Source organism: Triticum dicoccoides, chromosome 1B, assembly GCF_002162155.2.
Source record: "Triticum dicoccoides isolate Atlit2015 ecotype Zavitan chromosome 1B, WEW_v2.0, whole genome shotgun sequence".
In the NCBI taxonomy this organism is placed as follows: Eukaryota; Viridiplantae; Streptophyta; class Magnoliopsida; order Poales; family Poaceae; genus Triticum; species Triticum dicoccoides.
In genome coordinates, this window is record NC_041381.1 from 178,157,517 (window position 1) to 178,176,402 (window position 18,886).

The 18,886-nt window shown below is 45.6% G+C and overlaps 2 protein-coding genes across 8 annotated transcripts; one reads left to right on the top strand and one right to left on the bottom strand.

Moving 5' to 3' along the window:
* Positions 1 to 864: 864 nt before the first annotated feature.
* On the bottom strand, positions 865 to 6,678 carry LOC119326624 (glyoxysomal fatty acid beta-oxidation multifunctional protein MFP-a-like). 3 transcript variants are annotated; one of them, XM_037600253.1, is made up of 19 exons: positions 6,372 to 6,678; positions 5,995 to 6,066; positions 5,729 to 5,788; positions 5,562 to 5,618; positions 5,378 to 5,445; positions 5,207 to 5,288; positions 4,844 to 4,899; positions 4,433 to 4,735; positions 4,253 to 4,339; positions 3,759 to 3,936; positions 3,522 to 3,643; positions 3,232 to 3,395; positions 2,891 to 3,145; positions 2,590 to 2,711; positions 2,402 to 2,523; positions 1,613 to 1,761; positions 1,368 to 1,506; positions 1,201 to 1,244; positions 865 to 1,112 (listed from the first exon to the last, which is right to left on the bottom strand). In XM_037600253.1, the coding sequence occupies exons 1-19, from the start codon at positions 6,463 to 6,465 to the stop codon at positions 1,097 to 1,099; spliced, it is 2,190 nt and encodes a 729-aa protein (XP_037456150.1). In that variant the 5' UTR covers positions 6,466 to 6,678; the 3' UTR covers positions 865 to 1,096. The 3 variants fall into 3 exon arrangements, with proteins under 3 accessions (XP_037456150.1, XP_037456158.1, XP_037456155.1); XM_037600261.1 differs by having other exon boundaries at positions 1,197 to 1,244; XM_037600258.1 differs by having other exon boundaries at positions 3,759 to 3,933; positions 6,372 to 6,677.
* Positions 6,679 to 11,369: 4,691 nt separating this feature from the next.
* On the top strand, positions 11,370 to 14,036 carry LOC119326648 (transcription factor HBP-1b(c1)-like). 5 transcript variants are annotated; one of them, XM_037600267.1, is made up of 8 exons: positions 11,370 to 11,578; positions 11,855 to 11,932; positions 12,021 to 12,080; positions 12,183 to 12,260; positions 12,367 to 12,418; positions 12,499 to 12,788; positions 12,896 to 13,138; positions 13,240 to 14,036. In XM_037600267.1, exons 1-8 carry the CDS (start codon positions 11,513 to 11,515, stop codon positions 13,393 to 13,395), a joined length of 1,023 nt encoding a protein of 340 aa, XP_037456164.1. In that variant the 5' UTR covers positions 11,370 to 11,512; the 3' UTR covers positions 13,396 to 14,036. The 5 variants fall into 5 exon arrangements, with proteins under 5 accessions (XP_037456164.1, XP_037456173.1, XP_037456185.1 ...); XM_037600276.1 differs by having other exon boundaries at positions 12,499 to 12,785; XM_037600288.1 differs by having other exon boundaries at positions 12,499 to 12,770.
* The last annotated feature ends 4,850 nt before the right edge of the window (positions 14,037 to 18,886 follow it).

The window sequence follows — 18,886 nt, forward strand, 5'->3', positions numbered from 1 at the left end:
GCGCCCTCCTCCTCCAAACATCCATATCTTGTGTTTGCCCCCCCGGCCCCCAGAAAAACATCTGACCTAGCTTCGCCAGTGGTTGTGGGGAACGAAATTAACACTCTCGAGAGGGAATTTTATAGTAATAATTAGACCCAAAAAAACTTTGTTGATGTTGATGAACCTGGATGGCCACATGGATTAGAAAACCGAGGAATTTTTATTGTTAGATTGTTTCCTATGCATGTGCGCTTTTTTACAAGTACATTCATTTATCTAACTTGGATTTATATTAAAAAAAAGATCATTGGTCTGGATCGAATGACTCGTGGTGGTCAAAGTGAAATAAAATAGGGAAGCGCTCAGCAGTTCCAGGCAAGTATGTTAATTGTGCTTTTAGCAAATTAGACGGGTCCGGTCTTCGGCATCAAAAGAAACCGAAGTGAGAGTTCGGTCAAAGAAAGGGAAGGGGGTTGCCTCCATGAGGACATGGACACCAAGCTATTTTTGGTTCTTGTTCCATGACCAATCCTAGAAAGGACTGGAATAATTTGCTTATCAAAATATAAAAAGAAATTGTCAGGGTTGATTCCCATGAAAGCACATCTAAGATACTAACAACCAAAGAGATAAACATTTAGTTCTATTTATTTACTGCATATTCACAGATGAGAGATGACGATGTGATTAGTCTTAATTGGTGCTGGTATTGATATTGGGACACCTAGGAGTTATGATTAACAAGACCGCTATGATGTCAGATGAGTGACATTCTTATGATAAAAAAGCAACTTAATAGTGCACTAAATACTTGTAAAACAGGAGTACAAAGTTCAAACTCTTGTTAGGTCATCCTGCTTGAACGCTTCTTTCACAAACCAAGATTTAAACCCCGTTTATAATCCAATCACACATCACACATGATATATGCAATGACCGAAATTTGTTACAATTAGTAAGGGATTCGTGCGACACATCTTTGATCACTCTTATTCAGAGTTTCAGACACATTTTGCATTATCAACTTTTGTGAAATCACCTCGCCAAATGGAAAGGAACTTATTGCCAAATCATTATTTGTTTATTCAGTCTCCTGGCTCAACCCTTCCATGATTCAGCAGCCTCCCAGTCTGGAAGTGATTCGAAGCCACGTTAATCATATTCTGCATCAACACCGGCAAAGGACACATGATGGTAGAATGAAGAAAAAATACCTACATCTTGGTCTTGGCCTGGTTCATCATCATCGTCGCCGATGCGCTCTGCAAATGGAATTCATTTTATTTTCAGGACACAATAATCAAAATACATGCATAATCTCACACAAAAATTTAATTGAGATATCTGAAGAACCAGACTGCAGTGTGCCCAGACATTGTTCTCACCAGAGGAAGACCTGCACCTGCCCTCTCCAACAGGTGGCTGCAAGGTTTGAAGAACTGGTCATACTTCATCTCCCACTCCGACAGCATCGTGCAAATGCGCCTTGCGCCGATGGAATCCGCCCAGTGCATGATGCCACCCCTGGTTGCATTCCACAATTGGTTTCTTCAGCAGTTTGTCGGCAGTCACAGAGCTTGACGAATCATCTTATTAGCTTTCAAAATTATAGATGATTCGGAAACATCACCTGTATGGTGGGAAACCCATGCCGAAGATGGAGGCGATGTCAAGGTCAGAGGCCTTGAAGGCAATGCCCTCGCCCAGGACACGGCAGGCTTCATTGATAACCGGGAAGAACACCATCTCTGCTATCGCGCTGTTGTCAAGCTTGAGCAACTGCCATCATGTACAAGAATCATGGTGATTAGAAATGGCCATTTGTGTTTCTGATACTCCCTCCGTTCCGATTTACTCATCGTGGTTTTAGTTCAAATTGAACTAAAACCACGACGAGTAAATCGGAACGGAGGGAGTATCTATCAACATTTTGCCTTCAACTGAAATATGGTGTTAATGGAGAGTAAGAGATCCATTCAGTCCAAATAAATGTATGCACCAGTGAGACAAATCTATCTGCCATCAATACTGAAACTAGTTTAGCTTATATCTAGTCCACCACATAGTGAGATTTCACCAAAGACAGCAGGTTAATTTGAAAGCTGTCTTGCTTATTTGACGATCAGCACGTATTATCTACTCCCTCCGTTAGGAATTACTTGTCACAAAAATGGATAAAAATGGATGTATCTATAACTAAAATACATCTAGATACATTCATTTCTTGGACGAGTAATTCCGAACGGAGGGAGTACAAGCCAACACTAACCTCATGAAGAACCTATTTTTAATGTGTACTGGGAAACATATGTTGACATTTCCAATTTTTTTTCTTTTCACAAACCCTCAAGAAAAGATCATATTGACAAAGTTAAGAACAAAGGAACGTAGGTAAAAACACTGGAAAGTGAAACCAAACCTCGGGATCAGGTGTGGCTCCTGCAATTCTCCTCGACTCGTTGACATAGTTCATGATTTCAGGATCAGGGCTCGCCTTCCTCTTACCCTCATACCTGTAAAACCCCTTTTGGGAGGCTTCACCTGTGGACAGCATACTCATCAATGGGAACCAAGGAAACGTTGCAAGTTATAAATGATTTATTTTACCTGTTCTTTTGTCTTCAACCATGAGAGGAATCAGCATTGACTTGTAGACCAGCTCAGGGAAGTTTTCAAGGAACTGCATGCCTGTGGCTAGAGCAACTCCAAAACCAACCAGATCTGTCATTCTGCAGAGAAGCTCTTTAAATGAAAATGGTGTGTGATTCAACATGATTTGATCAGCATAAGTGCATAAGGCAAGCTAAATGATGCTGACAGTCTCACTGATGTGCATTCCCGTTTGAATCATCACAATTGCAATATCCGAGAGAGAGACCGCCAAGGAGATTTAGTGTTATCTAAATACCTGAATGGACCAATTGACATCCCGAATTCAGTACAAGCCTGATCGATCTTGTAAACATCCATTCCATGATCAACAAGCAAGAGTGCTGCCTGAGTGTATGGAAAGAACATCCGGTAGACCGCAAAGCCGGTACAATTTCCGACCACTATTGGTGTCTTCTTGATCTTCTTCCCTACATCCAGCAAGGTGACAACTGCTTGCAGAGACGCACGAGGGGTGCGGACTATCTCAAGAAGAGGCATGATATGAGCTGGACTGTCGAAAAAAAGGGAGTGCATTAGGAAGTAGTTCAGGAATCACAACTAAAGAGTTTATTCTAAACCTGATTAGCATTTCCTTACGCGAAGAAGTGTGTGCCAACAATGCGTTCTTGGGAATTTGTCTTCTCTCCAATTAGGTTAAGATCAATGGTGGAAGTGTTAGTGGCGAGAATACAATGGGAAGGACAGTGTTGCTCCAATTCAGCAAAAATTTGCTGCTTCAACTTCACATTCTCTACAACTGCCTGAACAAGCAGCATAAGGATAACCGGGTTAACTAAAATAGTGAAAGCGGTAAATTCTAGTAGGGCTCTCCCCTACTATTCTTTGCTTGATTCAGCAGATGTATGTCCATTAGATATAGAACTTGCCTCGATTGCTAGGTCTACAGTCTTGAATTTCTCATAATCGAGGACACCTGTAAGAAGTGAGAGTGTCTTCTCATATTTCTCCTTGGTCATTTTTCCTTTCCTTACACGACTCAGCAAGTTTTCTGATCAAAGTGTTATAGTTAGGCACCCCCTTCCATTTTCATGTTGGTCTGGACATCAAGATGAAATAATATTCAGATAGGAAGTGATGAGGTAATGTTAAGCCACCCTCTATACCTTTGATCCTGTCAATTCCCGCGTTTAGGGATTTCTCATTGACTTCTTTGAGTATCACAGGATAATGGCTTAGTATCAGCGCGGTTGCGATCCCAGAACCCATAAGTCCACAACCAACGATGGCAACTTTAGATACCTTCCTTGGCGTCAACCCTAAGTCTGTGATCCCAGGAACCTGCTGCAATTTGATATAAGACTTGCTACTCCCTCCGTTTCGATTATAAGATGTTCAAACTTTTTTCTGAATCGGATGTATATAGATGCGTTTTGGTGCGTTTGTTCTATAATTTCAGTTCGTATGTAGTCCATATTGAAATATCCAAAACGGCTTATAATTTGGAACATCTGTAATGCATTATAATATAGCTACGGGTAAGTGGGTATAATTCTGCCTACAACATGTATATCTCATACTCTCATGGCTTCAAACAATGCAACTCAAAGGTATGACATTTTATCTCGAACAGGCACAGTGTTTTTTCCTTGTTCTTTACCTTAGATGTTGCACGTTGTGAAAAGAACACATGAATCAAGCTTTTACATGTATCTGAGAAAAAGAGTTCCTGAAAAGCCATGGCTTCCTGCATTTGTGTTGCACACAGCTCAGGTGAAATCTTAAATTTGTATTGAGTTTTCTTGTCAAGCCAAATGCTAAACAGCGAGGACAATCATACCTTCCGAAGCCCGGCTCGTGGCCCTGAAACTATACCTTCTTCGACAGCATCGATACAGACGAGTGGATGCTGAAGATTGGCAGCCTGCTTACGAGACAGAACTCTGGCAGAATTGAGGATCTCTCTGGCCACCTCAGGGGATTCAAGCTTGTCGGTTTTGTAGAGGGCTCGGACCCATGGCCTTTTCGACTCACAGATGTCCAAAGCCCAACGGCGGGCATCATTCAACAAATCATTAGGTGAAACAACAGCGTCGACCAGACCCAGCTCATGGGCTTCTTCGGCATTAATTGGCTTCGAGAGCTGGTGAAAATGAGTGTGTTTCAGGGTTTTCAATGTAAGAAGTTAGTGTGCAATAGCATAGGAATGAAAGAAGGAATTTTGTGAAATGAGAGAAGTAAATGAACGTACCATCATCATTTCAAGTGCTTTTGTCAGTCCCACAAGGCGGGGAAGGCGCTGTGTTCCTGAAATGTGGGATCGCCAGTGCCAAACACATCGTATAAAGTACAATTCCATGACAGCAGTTCTTGATATTAATAATTCATAATCTATTGCATGGCATGGTACAAGGAACAACGGAAGGGAAATAACTTAATTATGTTTTGTGATGCATATGGTAAATTGGAGTGCATAGCATATCACAAGGAACATCAAGACATTAACTTTCTCTCCTATATTAGTGTAATCAAGGGAAATCATTGGATCAGCTACGACATCAAGTATAGATAATAATAGCCTTATTTCTGTAAGAAAATATAAAAGTGACAGTACCTCCAAATCCAGGTATTACTCCAAACTGAAGCTCCGTGAGGCCTAATTGAGCATTAGGAGTTGAAATGCGTGCTTGGCATACCTAATAGAAGAATTCAAACTTAGTAAGACTTTTCATTTCAAAACTTCTCTTGTAAGGTGGAGAACTGAGGAAGGAGGTCAACTCTGTACCATGGAAAGTTCTAAACCTCCACCAAGAGCAGGGCCATCAATAGCAGCCACTGATGGCTTCCCAGCATCTGACAGAGATAACGCCCACGAAAAATGTATTATGGAACTTTTAAATCTACTAGTCTGATGGTACGTGTATTGCCAGAAAAGATATTTGAGAAAAGATGATGAATTGCTCAAACACCTTCGAAAATATCAGTCATGGATTCAATCAATATGCAGTGATCCTTTAGCTGCTCCGCTGTTAGGAACATATAAATTCTGTATGTCAATGCTGGTATAGTAGGTATGTAGAGACACAGTAAAATGACGATCTCGACAGAAAATTTGCTTAATGGGGGCTAATCGCACGTTTGCGAATATCAGCGAAGGCACTAATGTCGAGTCCAGCAGAAAATGACCTTTCACTTCCTGTTACAAATTCCCACACATAAGGAAAATTAATTCCCCCAAAAAGAATTTCCACACATCTTTAAAAAGATTCACATGAAGGAAAACTGCTACAGAGTAAAAGATGAGAAAAAATCGGCAAGATTGTGGTGCGTGCATTTTCTTTAGGATTTTTTGAAGTGCACGTTATCCACAGAATGTTACCTGTATCTTAAACTGTCTATTACCTGTAAGAACAATAGCTTTCACATCATTCCTTCGAAGCGCCTCTTCGTAGTGCCCTTTCAAGCTAAACAGGACTGAAAATATATGACGAGAAGGATCTTAGGCAAAAGAACTTGAATAATTAATGGCTAATATTCTTCTTCAAGGTCTTAAGGAGCAAATAGTGTTTATGAGAACCTGTTGATCTACTTGACAGAATAATTTGCATCTAAATGATCAATGGTCAGTACTCTACTTATTCCCCAGATGCATCTAAGAATTATTCCAAGGACACAGCACAATGGCAAGTACTAGCAGATAGCCCCTAGGTAAGGAGGCTGCTGGGAATCTCTCTCCCAAATGCCGGCTGAAGAAGGAGAGGAAGAGGGGATGGATTCACCGTCGATGGAGAGGGCGTTCACGGGCGGGTTGGCGACGTAGATGACCGCGACGCCGTCGGACCCGACCTCCATCTCCGTCCTCCCCTTCGCCATCGATCCTCCCTTCCGCTTCCTCGGATCTCCCCCCTCGCTCGTCCGCTCGCAGGGCTGCCGTCCGTTTGATCGGAAGCCACACCACGCTGGGCGCCATTTTAATGGAGCCAGTCGCCATTAAGGCGGCAGTTGTTCGGTCTCCGGCAGCCGCGGCTACAGGGTCAGTTGGTTCGGAGTTGAGGAAGGATTCGTGAGGGAGGAACGGCAGCAAGGAAGAATCAGGACGACGCACTTCAGTTCAGTTGGAAACCACACCACGTTTAAGATGTTGGAAGTATCTTGCGGAGAAAACTATCATGCGTAGGCAGACGATGTTGCACATGTTTGTGGAGCCGTTGTTGATCATTCTCGTTTAACACAAAGTCCATGGTCAAGAATAAAATGTGCAGAGTGTACGGGCGTGTTTGGAGGGAGCGGCTATGTCTCTCTTGGGGCGAGATAGTAGCTCGGCTCGCCTAAAAGTCATGTGGGTTCGTCAAGCTCACGTCACGGGCGTGTTTTTTTACGTTTCGTATATTCTGAAAAATACAAAACATATACATTATGAAAAAAAATATTTTTTATAGTGTTCATCACACATTTTAAAAATGTTCATGCGGTGTAAAAAAATGTTCGCTCAACTTTTAGAGTATGTGACATTTAATAAATGTTCACGTGTGTCAAAAAAATGTATGTAACATTTTGAAAAATGTTACTACAATGTAAAAATTGTTCGTGTAATTAGAAAAATGTTTCGTACCATTCAAAAAAAATATATACTGCGTTTAGAAAAATCATGCATTTGAAAAATATGTTTGAAGCATTTTTTAAATGTTTATAGAATGTAAAAAATTCACATAGTTTGAAAAAATCGTATCATTCAAAAAAATGTTTAAACATGTATTTGGAAACTGTTTAACACGTGTTCGGAAACTGTTCAAAAACATGTACTAGAATAAAATGTTAAACATGTATAAAAAAGTATAGATTCATACAAAAATGTACAGTGTGTATGAAAAAAGTAGACATGAAAACATATATTTGGAGAATGTTAATAATGTATTTAAAAAACACTAAACCTGTATAAAAGTTGTTCCTGATGTATAAGAAAAAATGTACAATGTGTATGAAAAACTTAGGTATGTATTAAAAAGGAAAAAAGAAAATGAGAAAAGGGAAGAAAATCAATGAAAACCGAAGAAAGAAACAAAGAAAACCAAAGAAGGAAAGAAAAAGGAAATGGGAAAAAGAATATGTCACGGGTCCTCCAACATGCATGATTTACTTCAACCTTTGCTAGACTAAATCATGCACTAAGCTTGAATTCTGCTTGTGCATCCGAAAAACCCTAAACCCCATTTTCATTCCTGAGCGTCCAGTATGCATACCTATGGGTCAAGAAATGCCTTCCAAGCAAGTTATCATCGGTTTAGGCATCAATGTTGTAGAACGAATAGACCCTTCCGTTGGGGTATGTGATCCACACGCCCGGAGCATACCTAGGGTGTATACAAGTCTCATTTGTGTAGGTATGCAATGCGTTGTCGGGGTGCGGCGTTCGATGGCAGTGAGTATTGGCCGGGGTGAAAACCTGCTCTTTCTTCGGACAGACCGGCGGCGGCGTAGCTCGCTCCTTTCTTGAAGGCGTCGTCGCGGCTCTCATTGTCTGTCGTGTGGCTCCGGGGGAAACCTTGATACTCGGATCAGGCGGTGGCGACGCTCCCGGGTCGTACCCTTCCTGAAGGCACCGTCTTGAAGCCCACGGTTCGTCGTATGCGGTTGCTTCTCTTCGTGGTGGCGTGTTCACTGGTGGAGTCCCGGGTGCTCGATAGTGCTGGGGGTCGTGTTGCTGCGCTCAGCGCCTATGTATCCGCCTTGGGTGTGTGCGTGTGTTGTGGTGGTGTGCGTCTTGTACCTGGATGTTGTTGGTCATTGCTTTATTTATAAAGCGGGGCGAAAGCCTTTTTCGGCAGGCATCAATGTTGCCATTTAATTAAGTATGAGTTTTTATTAGAAGGGAACTGAACCTTTACGCAAACTTGTGATGAGCTGTAAAACCATAATAATAAAGCAAATGGGGCGCCATCATAAGCGGCAATGTAAAGTAAGGTTATTTTCCAGTAATCTCTTGTGCAACCAAAACCGAAAAAATCGCATGCTAATCTCTGCTCCCCTGTGCGAAGGTATGTCGAGTCAATTCATTTATCGTTCTAAACTCTTAAGGTAAACATAGCATGGTGGAGAAAGATCCATGAACATGTAAACTATTGATGTGCATAATTATTTCGATTCATTACTGTTGACATTATACCCGAGACAAATAAGTTGAGAAGCTAAGAACTTACTAACCTTTAATATTTTTTTCTTTGTGTTCGGTTGAAACACATTTATTCTAAAAAAAATGCTCCTAAGTGCTAGATAATTATGCAAAGACTAAAAGATAGTTGAGCATGTGATATTTGTTGATCAAACAAGTCTCACATAGACCCTTCTGAAAAAGTAATAGAATGCAATTTTTTAAATTGAGAACATGGTTTGTTATACTAAAAAAATTATATGTTCAACCTAGGGTGTCATGACCTCCTTATAAGAAGCTTTGTAAGACATGATTGTTGAATGTTTAATCATGAGAGTAAATAGTGATGCTGTCAATTTCATATTCTTTTTCATAAACCTGCAGCCATATTTACCCTCGGTTTCCGCTTGGATAGAAGCAAGGTCTAAACTTGTGGGAGTTGATATGCCTATTTTGCACCACCATTTTCTATTATAATTTCCTATTTATCATTGACATTTTTCACATTATAGCTCAATTTTAATGTATTTCCCCTTCAATTTGCATGAATTACACGAAGAGGAAAATTACCGGAAAGCTGAAAGCAGGAGCAGAAAAATGGTAGTAAAGAAAGTAATTTTCTGGAGCTTAGTAAATCACCAAAAAAATCGGAAATTATTTAAGAAGAAAAGACCCATGAAGCAAGAAGATGGGGCCAGGGGCCCTCTAGGGGCCACACGGGCACCCCTGGTCATGTGGGGCCCATGGGAACTGCCTCCTGACCGGTATGGGCTCGGGCGAGAGGCGGTGGCACTGTGCTAGGCTAAGGCCTTGCTCCAAGTTGTGTCCAGGACTAATGATGGCAATGTATGAGGGCATTTCGCTTCCGACTTGAAGGCTTCGTCGAGGCGGCATGCTCGCTTCTTCGTCCGGGATGGCAACTCCGCGGGAAACCTCAGATCATCTAGGAGTCGGACGATGAGGACGTTGATGTGATTCTCCTCTTGGGGTATCGTCTTAGGAGTGGCTACCGGTTGGAGGGGCCAGTGGTAGGCGGTGGTTGGTGGTGTTGGTGTTAGGCAGATGCGGTCTCGATCTTTTGGTGGGTAGGTCTGACGTTTGCATTTGATGAAGCCGGGTTAGTGAGTGTGACCCTTCTCGGATTTCCTCGTTCCCATACGACACTCCTCCCTCTCTTTGAGGGGTGTTGTCGGGTGGAACACGATGGTCACGCGCTTAAGGTGTCCGCCTTGCTTGGTTAGATAATGATAGAAGCCGAAGACCTCCCTCCGCTTGTCGAGACTTTGTGATCCCTGAAGCCAAGTTCCTTCTCTTCGAGGGTGTGGTGTTGTGGTGGTGATGCTGTTTTGTTCCTGTGTGTATTGTTGTGGGTTTGTTGGCTCATGGCTTTGTAATGTGTCTTTTTTTGTTATTCATGTAATCTGTTTTCTTCTTCATCAATGAAATGAACGCCGTTGCTTTTCATCAAAATATTACAATGTAGTTTGTGGTCCGGTTTGCCTTGTCAGAGCGCGCAGCTGCACGTGGCGGAGAAATGATGGCATCATGTTGGCCGTGGACCACCCACACCACCAGTCAGCAGCACGTTAGCACAAAGGCACCCATGCAACATGCATGACTCCTTTCCGAGTGCTCCACGTTGTACAGGTGCTAAGTGTACCACATAGGCAAAAAAAGGATGATGTGACAAATCAATTAAAGAGGAGAGAGAACATTTTATGATAACCCTAGAAAGAAACGATGCTAAACACGCTATGCGTGAACATTTATAAAATGACTACTAACCAGATTCCGCATCCTTGCTACAAGGGCTCTGTATCTGCCGCCATATATAGGGCATGCAGCTAGACGCCTAGATAGCTAGATATATACACATTATTACGCCTAGACGTCGTATATAGCACTTTTTAGATTTTAGGATATTTGAATTAGAACTATTGCTGCTAAACTGAAACTAGGCATGCGGCCATTTAGGGTGGGCGGACTGAAAAAAAAATAGAGGAGAGATGTATGCGGCTAATTTTGGATGGCTAGCTTCTGCATCCGTGTCCGCGGACCGGTCCCTGTAGAGACTGATGCGATGTCTGGCTTGGGGGTCGCCGGGAAATGTCATTAGCACCTCAAGCACCAATACATTTAAACTAATGCTTTGCAAGAGAGATATTCTCTGCCTTGACTTTACACTCGACACGCTAGCTAGCGCAACAATGAAAAGGGGTTCTATACGCACGGCTGCAGATTTCTAAAGATTTCCAGTCCAAAAGACCGACCGGTCCAGCTAGCCAGCGCGCCACTCTACCTGCTGCAGCCTGTCGATCCCGCATTTGCGATAAGCGGCGGGCATCGATTCCGATTCCGCATCCGTGCTACAGGGCTGGGCTGGCTCTGTATCTGCCGCCATATATAGCGCATGCAGCTAGACGTACGCCTAGATGGCTAGATACACACACATTATTATCCCCACCGTCCTTGATCGCAAGGAGATACCGCAAGATATCTCACTTGGAAGAAGAAAAGATACCGGGAAGATATTCGCTTGCTTGCTTGCTTGCCGCACCCATAGATTTGTCGGCCACGTGTATCATTCCGGTCTCCTGTTCGCAGCTGCTGCATATAATTGCCTGTCAGTTCTCTCGAGGACCAATGATCTGTTGCTGCCCGTGCAACTCTCTCTACTTTCTTCTTCTGCTGCTGCTCACTCTAGTAGTCTAGTAGAATACGTAGTAGGAGTACTAATTACCCACAGGCGTGCTTGGTAGTACGAGCTTCGCCATGGATTGCGCAAGCCATGGCGGGACTGACACATCGACGGACCCAGACCTCGACAAGAATCAAGCGGTACTGATCACTAGCACATTCGTCAGCTCTGTTTGTTATATCCTCGCTATATATGTTCGATTTCGATGTTCGGTAGTAGCAGTAACTCTTAGTCCTTAGCAGCTGTGGAGTTTCCCTAATGATCTTGCTGATGAGCCTTGATGGCTGAGTTTCAACGCACATGTGCAGAAAGTGTTTTTCGAAAAATAGAAATGCGCAAACACCGTTGCAATTTTTTGTTACAGCAAACTGCTGCTACACATGATGTTAACTGAACTTGTCTGTGCTGATCAACAGTTCGAACGAGGGCATGCTGCTGCTGGGCTCACGCCTCCGGATTCCAGTCACAAATCGAATGGTGAACTAGGTCCAAAGGTATGGATACGGCAGACCAGCAAAACTCCAGTGCATTCATTCAGCCGCTAAAGATTTCTTCTCATTCTTTGTTGACTGAGACTGACAGACGCTCCGTCGCCTCGCCCAAAACCGTGAAGCTGCTAGGAGAAGCCGTCTAAGAAAAAAGGTACTGTAGCACGATCATTTGGTGCCAGGTCGGTAAACAATACAGTAGTACAAGATTGTCTTGGAACCTTAATCCGTTCATCCTTTCCATGGCCCTCTTCAGGCATATGTCCAGCAGCTCGAGAGCAGCGGCCTGAGGCTTGCTCGGCTGGAGCAGGAGCTCCAGCGTGCTCGCCAACAGGTATATATGTTCATCTTCATCTCTCCATTTTTTACAGAATTCGTTCCCGTATGTATTGTTGTCCAACATATTGGTAGTAATTTGTTTTACTTATCTATCAACTCAGGGATTTCTCATTTCTACTTTGGGAGACCAGCCTGATTCAGAGAATGGAGATGGTAATAAACCAATGTTACTGTCCAGGGATTGCTTCTTCTTTTTTTCGCGTAAAAATTTAGTACCATTTCTCGGTCTCCAGCAGCTTCTTCGTTCTACGTGGAGCACGCACGGTGGCTGGAGGAGCACCACAAGCAGGTAGACGAGCTCAGAGCCGCCGTCGGTGCCCACGCCGGAGACGGCGACCTCCAGGCCATCGTTGACACCGTCATGGCACGCTGCGACGAGATCTTCAGGCTCAAGGGCGCCGCGGCCAAGGCCGACGCCTTCCGCGTCCTGTCGGGGACGTGGGGGACCCCCGTCGAGCGGTGCTTCCTCTGGCTCGGTGGCTTCCGGCCATCGGAGCTTCTCATGGTTCCGACCATCATCGTTGTAGCTTTTCGACAGATTCTGCTATGCTATTTTCGATCAATTTTGGGTCGAGCAAGAAGACGCTTCCCCTTGCCTCATTCTGACGTGCGTCCATGACACTGCTGCAGCTGCTCGCGAGCAGGCTGGAGCCCCTCACCGAGAAGCAGCTCGACAGTATCGACGTCCTGCGACGTTCCTCCCTGCAAGCCGAAGAAGCACTCTCGAGAGAGATGGAAGCGCTGCGACAGTCGGTCACGGAAACCGTCGCGGCGGCAGGATCGTCGTCCCTGAGCTGCTCCGACGATGATTGCACGGGCCAAATGGCGGTGGCGGTGGGAAAGCTAGGCGCCATGGAAGGCCTCCTGCGGCAGGTAAACTTGCGCAGGCCATGGGTTTCAGTTTGAACAGTCGTGTGTGCTCAGATGCAGGGTTTCCTGAAGGAACTGTTTCCCGGTGATGTGCTGTTTCGCAGGCTGATGATTTGCGACTGCGGATTCTTGAGGAAACGCGGCGGGTACTGACCACCCGTCAGTGCGCACGAGCGGTGCTCGTGGTCACCGACTACTTCTCCCGGATGCGCGCCCTGAGTTCTCTCTGGATTGCACGTCCGACCACCGGAGTGAACTGAGTTTCGACAGCCGGACATATTATTATTCGAGAAAAGCAGAAGAGAACGTAGTACTGTGGACTACATGTGAACTGAAATTAGTGAACAGATCTCTATCTCTATCTCTACTACTTAAAAAATAAGTAGTGTTTCTTGCCCTGCCATGGACCGCGTCCTGCCATACTATTGTCCGTCCTGGCGTCGAGCGGTGCGTCCCGGTCGGCGTCACAGGCTAGGCGATGTCAAGGGCAGGACGTGTGGAGGCTGTCACCGAGGGAGGCAACCGATGCTGTGGTGGTGCCGGGAAGAGGCCGCAGGCAGGGCGGCAGTAGGAGCACGACTGCCGTGTGTGTGTGTGAGAGAGAGAGAAAGGCGATGAGAGAGGACGGAAGAGGGAGATGAATCCAAAGATCAAGGAATCGCTCCTCCCTGTTGGCACTCCTCTCCTGTCACACCTGCATCACCAAGGGTTGATGCGGTGGACGTGTGATCATGGGACCCCCGCTGCCATGTGGCATGGGCCCACCCGTGTGTGTGAGTGGCTGGGTATATAGCCAGCGGTAGCCAGTAGGCAAGGCGTGCGTGATTTGTATCTGAAGTAGACTCCCTCACCTACTCTGTATCTCATCTTCCTTGGCAAGAAAACTCTCTTTCAAGCCTGATCTCATCCCCTTCCCTTCCTCAGCAACTGGGTTTGTGACAGTTGGTATCCAGAGCATTGATTCGCCGACCCCAAGAAAAATTCGTCGCTCCGCCTCCCCCTTTCCTCTCGATCTGCCGTAACATCCACTGTTGCGAGTGCGGGCTTGCTCCGGTGAGATCTACACAAAATCCCCAGCGGGGTTGGCCGGATTTAGAGCGCGGCGACGACGCCATCTTCCAAACCATCCGCTCAAACTCGCCACGTCCTCTCCGCCATGTCAGAATCCACCGGAGAGCTCAAATCGATGATCCAGTCCCTTCTGTCGAGATTCGATGACAGCAAGCTCGCGGGCGACAAGCACCTCGAGGCGCAGCTCGCGTTCAACATGCAAGTTTCGACCGATCTGGTGCATCTCCGCAAGCAACTGGATCTCATGCATGCGGATGTCGACGAGGTAAGGCATCACCACGATCTGCAACCGTCCCCGACCGCCGCCACGCATCAGCAACAGCAAGCAGCATGCGCGCATGAAGGCGAGCCCCATACGTCTTCGGTCACGTCCCTGGAGCAAACACGCAGACCGCTCACTCAAGGCCCAACGGCACGCCTCACCCACGACGATCCGCCACTGATCACCATGCGGCCAGCGCCGCTGTTCGCCGGCACGAGCCCGGCCACAGCGCACACTATGGCACACGACGTCCACTACGGGCATGCGGAGGAGTACACGGTGAAGCCGCCAAAGCACGACTTCCCACGCTTCGACGGTGACGCCCCCAACCTCTAGATCGACCGCTGCATCGCGTACTTCCACCTGTACCGCATCCCGCCGCACACCTGGGTCACCATGGCGACGCTCTACATCAAGGGGCACACCGCGCACTGGCTCCAGGCGTTTTGTCAGACCCATCGATCCCCAACATGGGACAAATTCACATTGGAGCTCATCAGCGAGTTCGGCCCAGATTAATTTGAAGTGGAGATGCACAAATTGTTGCAGCTTCGGCAGACGACACAATTGCAGAGTAAAGGATGGAGTTCGAAGCTCACATATACCACCTGCTCACCCTCGTCGCGACGCTCAACCCCAAGCTCTTCGTCACCCAATTCCTACTCTGCCCGCGCGACGATTTACGGGCGGCGGTCCGCCTTCAAGAGCCTTCGAGCATAACCCGCGCCATCGTACTGGCCTGGATCGTGGAAGAAGAAGCATGTCATCAACACCCTCATCCATGCATCATCCCAGCGAGTCGACCACCGCCTCCCCCCTGCTGCAACAACAACAGGCCGCGGGCGCAGCACAACCAGGGGACGGTGCCCTGCCCAATGACGAGCTGGCCCGCGAACGCTAGCTGCGCGACCATTGCCATGCCAACAGCTTCTGCTTCAAATGCGGAGATCGTTACTCGCGCGAGCACTGGTGCAAGCAGGCCACACAGCTGCTCACGATCCATGTCAGGTACTATGGAGAGGTGCTCAGCGACGACGCAGTCCATGCCCTGGGCTTGCTTGACTCGCCAGCACCACAAGACCCGGCGCATGAATGTTGTGTGCTTTCCACACATGTCGTCGCGGGCACGGAGTCACTACTTTCGTGCGCTCGTCGGTAATCAGATCATGTTGCTGTTGATGGACTCCAACTTCATATCCATGGCTTTCACAGATTGCATCAAGGCCACCACTGTCGCCATGCCGGCGGTTGAGGTACGGTAGCCAATGGGAAGCGCATGACCTGTAACAGCATGGTCCACAGGCTGCAGTGGTGGATTCAAGGGCACACGTTTTACACGGACATGCGGCAGCTGGCATTGGGGGCCTACGACGGAGTGCTCGGCATGGACTGGCTTGAACAATTTAGTCTGATGAGCTGCCACTGGCTTGAGAAGACACTAACGTTCATGCACCAGGACTCCATGATCACCCTACAAGGTGTTCGATCGAAGGACCAATAGGCGCTGGAAGCGATCGAGCCCGATCAGCTGCGCAAATGGCAAGCCGACAATGACATCTGGTACATGGCGGTGATGGACCTGCCCCGCGCTAAGGAGCCCCAAGCCACCAAGGTGCCTTCTATCGTGCATGGCGTCCTAGACGAATCCACCGACCCCAAATGCCTGCCGCCACATCGCTGCTATGATCACGCCATCACGCTGGTGGAGGATGCATGCCCCGCCAACTCCAAACCATGCCGCTACTCGCCGTTGCAGAAAGACGAGATCGAGCGCCAGGTCGAAGAGATGCTGCAGTCGGGCGTCATCGAACATAGCATGAGCCCCTTCGCAACACCCATGCTCCTCATCAAGAAGAAGGATGATACGTCTCCGTCGTATCTACTTTTCCTAACGCTTTTGCTCTTGTTTTGGACTCTAATTTGCATGATTTGAATGAAACTAACCTGGAATCACACTATTTTCAGCAGAACTACCATGATGTTGTTTTTGTGCAGATATAAAAGTTCCCGGAATGGAACGAAACTTTTTGGAGAATTTTATACAATAAAAGAAAAATACTAGACCCAAGAACCACCGGAGGGGGGGGGGGGTCCCTAGGGGAGCACAACCCACCAGGGCGCCCCCCTCCTGGCATGCCCAGGTGGGTTGTGCCCACCTGGTGGCCCCGCCGACCCTATCTTTGATGCTATAAAATCGAGGAGGAAGAATTATCACGTTTCACGAGACAGATCCGCCGCCGCCGCCTCCTGTTCTTCATCAGATGCCAGATCTGGAGTCCGTTCAGGGCTCCGGAGAGGGGAATCTTCGATCTTTGTCATCACCTACCCTTCCCCATCGCCAATTCCATGATGCTCCCCACCGGGAGTGAGTAATTCCTTCATAGGCTTGCTGATCGGTGAGGGAGTTGGATGAGATTCATCATGTAATCGAGTTCGTTTTGTTAGGGCTTGATCCCTAGTATCCATTATGTTCTGAGATTGATGTTGCTATGACCTTGCCATGCTTAATGCTTGTCACTTTGGGCCTGGGTGCCATAATTTCAGATCTGAACCGTTTATGTTATCACCATTATATCTATGTTCTAGATCCGATCTTGCAAGTTATAGTCACCTATTACGTATTATGGTTCGTAAACCCTGGAGTGACAATAGTAGGGATACTTTCCGGTGATGACCGTAATTTGAGGAGTTCATGTATTCACTATGTGCTAATGCTTTGTTCCGGTTCTCTATTAAAAAGAGGCCTTAATATCCCTTAGTTTCCTTATGGACCCCGCTGCCACGGGAGGGTAGGACAATAGATGTCATGCAAGTTCTTTCCATAAGCACGTATGGATATTTACGGAATACATGCCTACATTATATTTATGAACTGGAGGTAGTTTTGTATCACCCTAGGTTATGACTATTTTATGATGAATATCATCCAAAGATGCCTACGAGTTTTTCACATATTGTTCTTGCTAAGTTACTGTTGTTATTGCTACTGTCACAACTGCTACAAAATTATTGCTATCACTGTTACTGTTACTACTACTGTTACCACTGCCATCAAAACTATCATATTACTATGCTACTGATCACTTTGCTGCAAATAATTAATCTTGAGGTGTGGTTGAATTGAAAACTTAGCTGCTAATACTTGCAAATATTGTTTGACTCCCCTTGTGTCGAATCTATAATTTTGGATTGAATACTCTACCCTCGAAGACTGTTGCGGTCCCCTATACTTGTGGGTTATCAAGACCTTTTTCCGGCGCTGTTGCCGGGGAGCATAGACATATTTGTTGAGTCACTTGGGATTATTATCTATTTATCACTATGAAGAATCTGAAGGATACAAAGACCAAGATCGTTCCCTCTAGGACGAGGGGAGGTAAGGAACTGCCATCACACTCTGCACTTGATTCACCTTCTGTTTTGAGTAGACTTGCACCACCACCACATGCTATTAATCCTGATAGGTCGCAAGTTACTGATGTTGCTACTTCTATAAATACTACTCATGATGATGCTAGTACCTTTCTTGATGAGGGTGCGCCACTACGTGATTTTCTTGATGAACAAATTGCTAGAGCTAAAGAGAATGAAATTACTGAAACTGATAAGATCATTCAAACTAATGAAATACCTGAAACTAAAAATCTTGAAACACCTATTAGATCTAGCTAGATATGAATTGCCTAAGATACCTAAAGGTTATGTTATGGATGAGGAGACAGCCAGAGATTTACTTGCTTGCAATGATAGAGATGATCTTAAGAAATTATTATGCAAGTTGAAAGAGAAATCTTTGAATGCTAGAATGAAATGTGATTCTCAGTTTGCCACCTCACCTATCTTTGTTGGTGATAAGGATTATGAATTCTCTGTCGACCCAGAGTTAATTACTCTGGTTGAATAAGATCCTTTTCATGGTTATGAAACTGTTGTGGCACACCTTACTAAATTGAATGATATAGCCACCCTATTTGCTCATGATGAGAAGATTCACTATTACTATATTCTCAAATTATTTCCATTCTCATTAAAGGGTGATGCTAAGATATGGTACAATACTCTTGCTCCTGGTTGTGTCTGTATCCCCAGGATATAATTTATTACTTCCCTGAAAAATATTTTCCTGCTCATAAGAAACAAGCTGCCTTACAGGAAATATTTAACTTTGTGCAAATTGAAGAAGAGAGTCTCCCACAAGCTTTGGGGAGACTTCTCCAATTACTTAATGCTTTTCCTGATCATCCACGTAAGGAAAATGAAATACTTGATATTTTCTATGATGGACCAACTGATGCTTCTAGGGATTTCCTAGATAGTTGTGCTAGTTGTGTTTTCAGGGAACAAATTGTTGGACAAGCTGAGGAATTATTGAATAATATATTGAAAAATTATGATGATTGGAATCTTCCTGAACCACC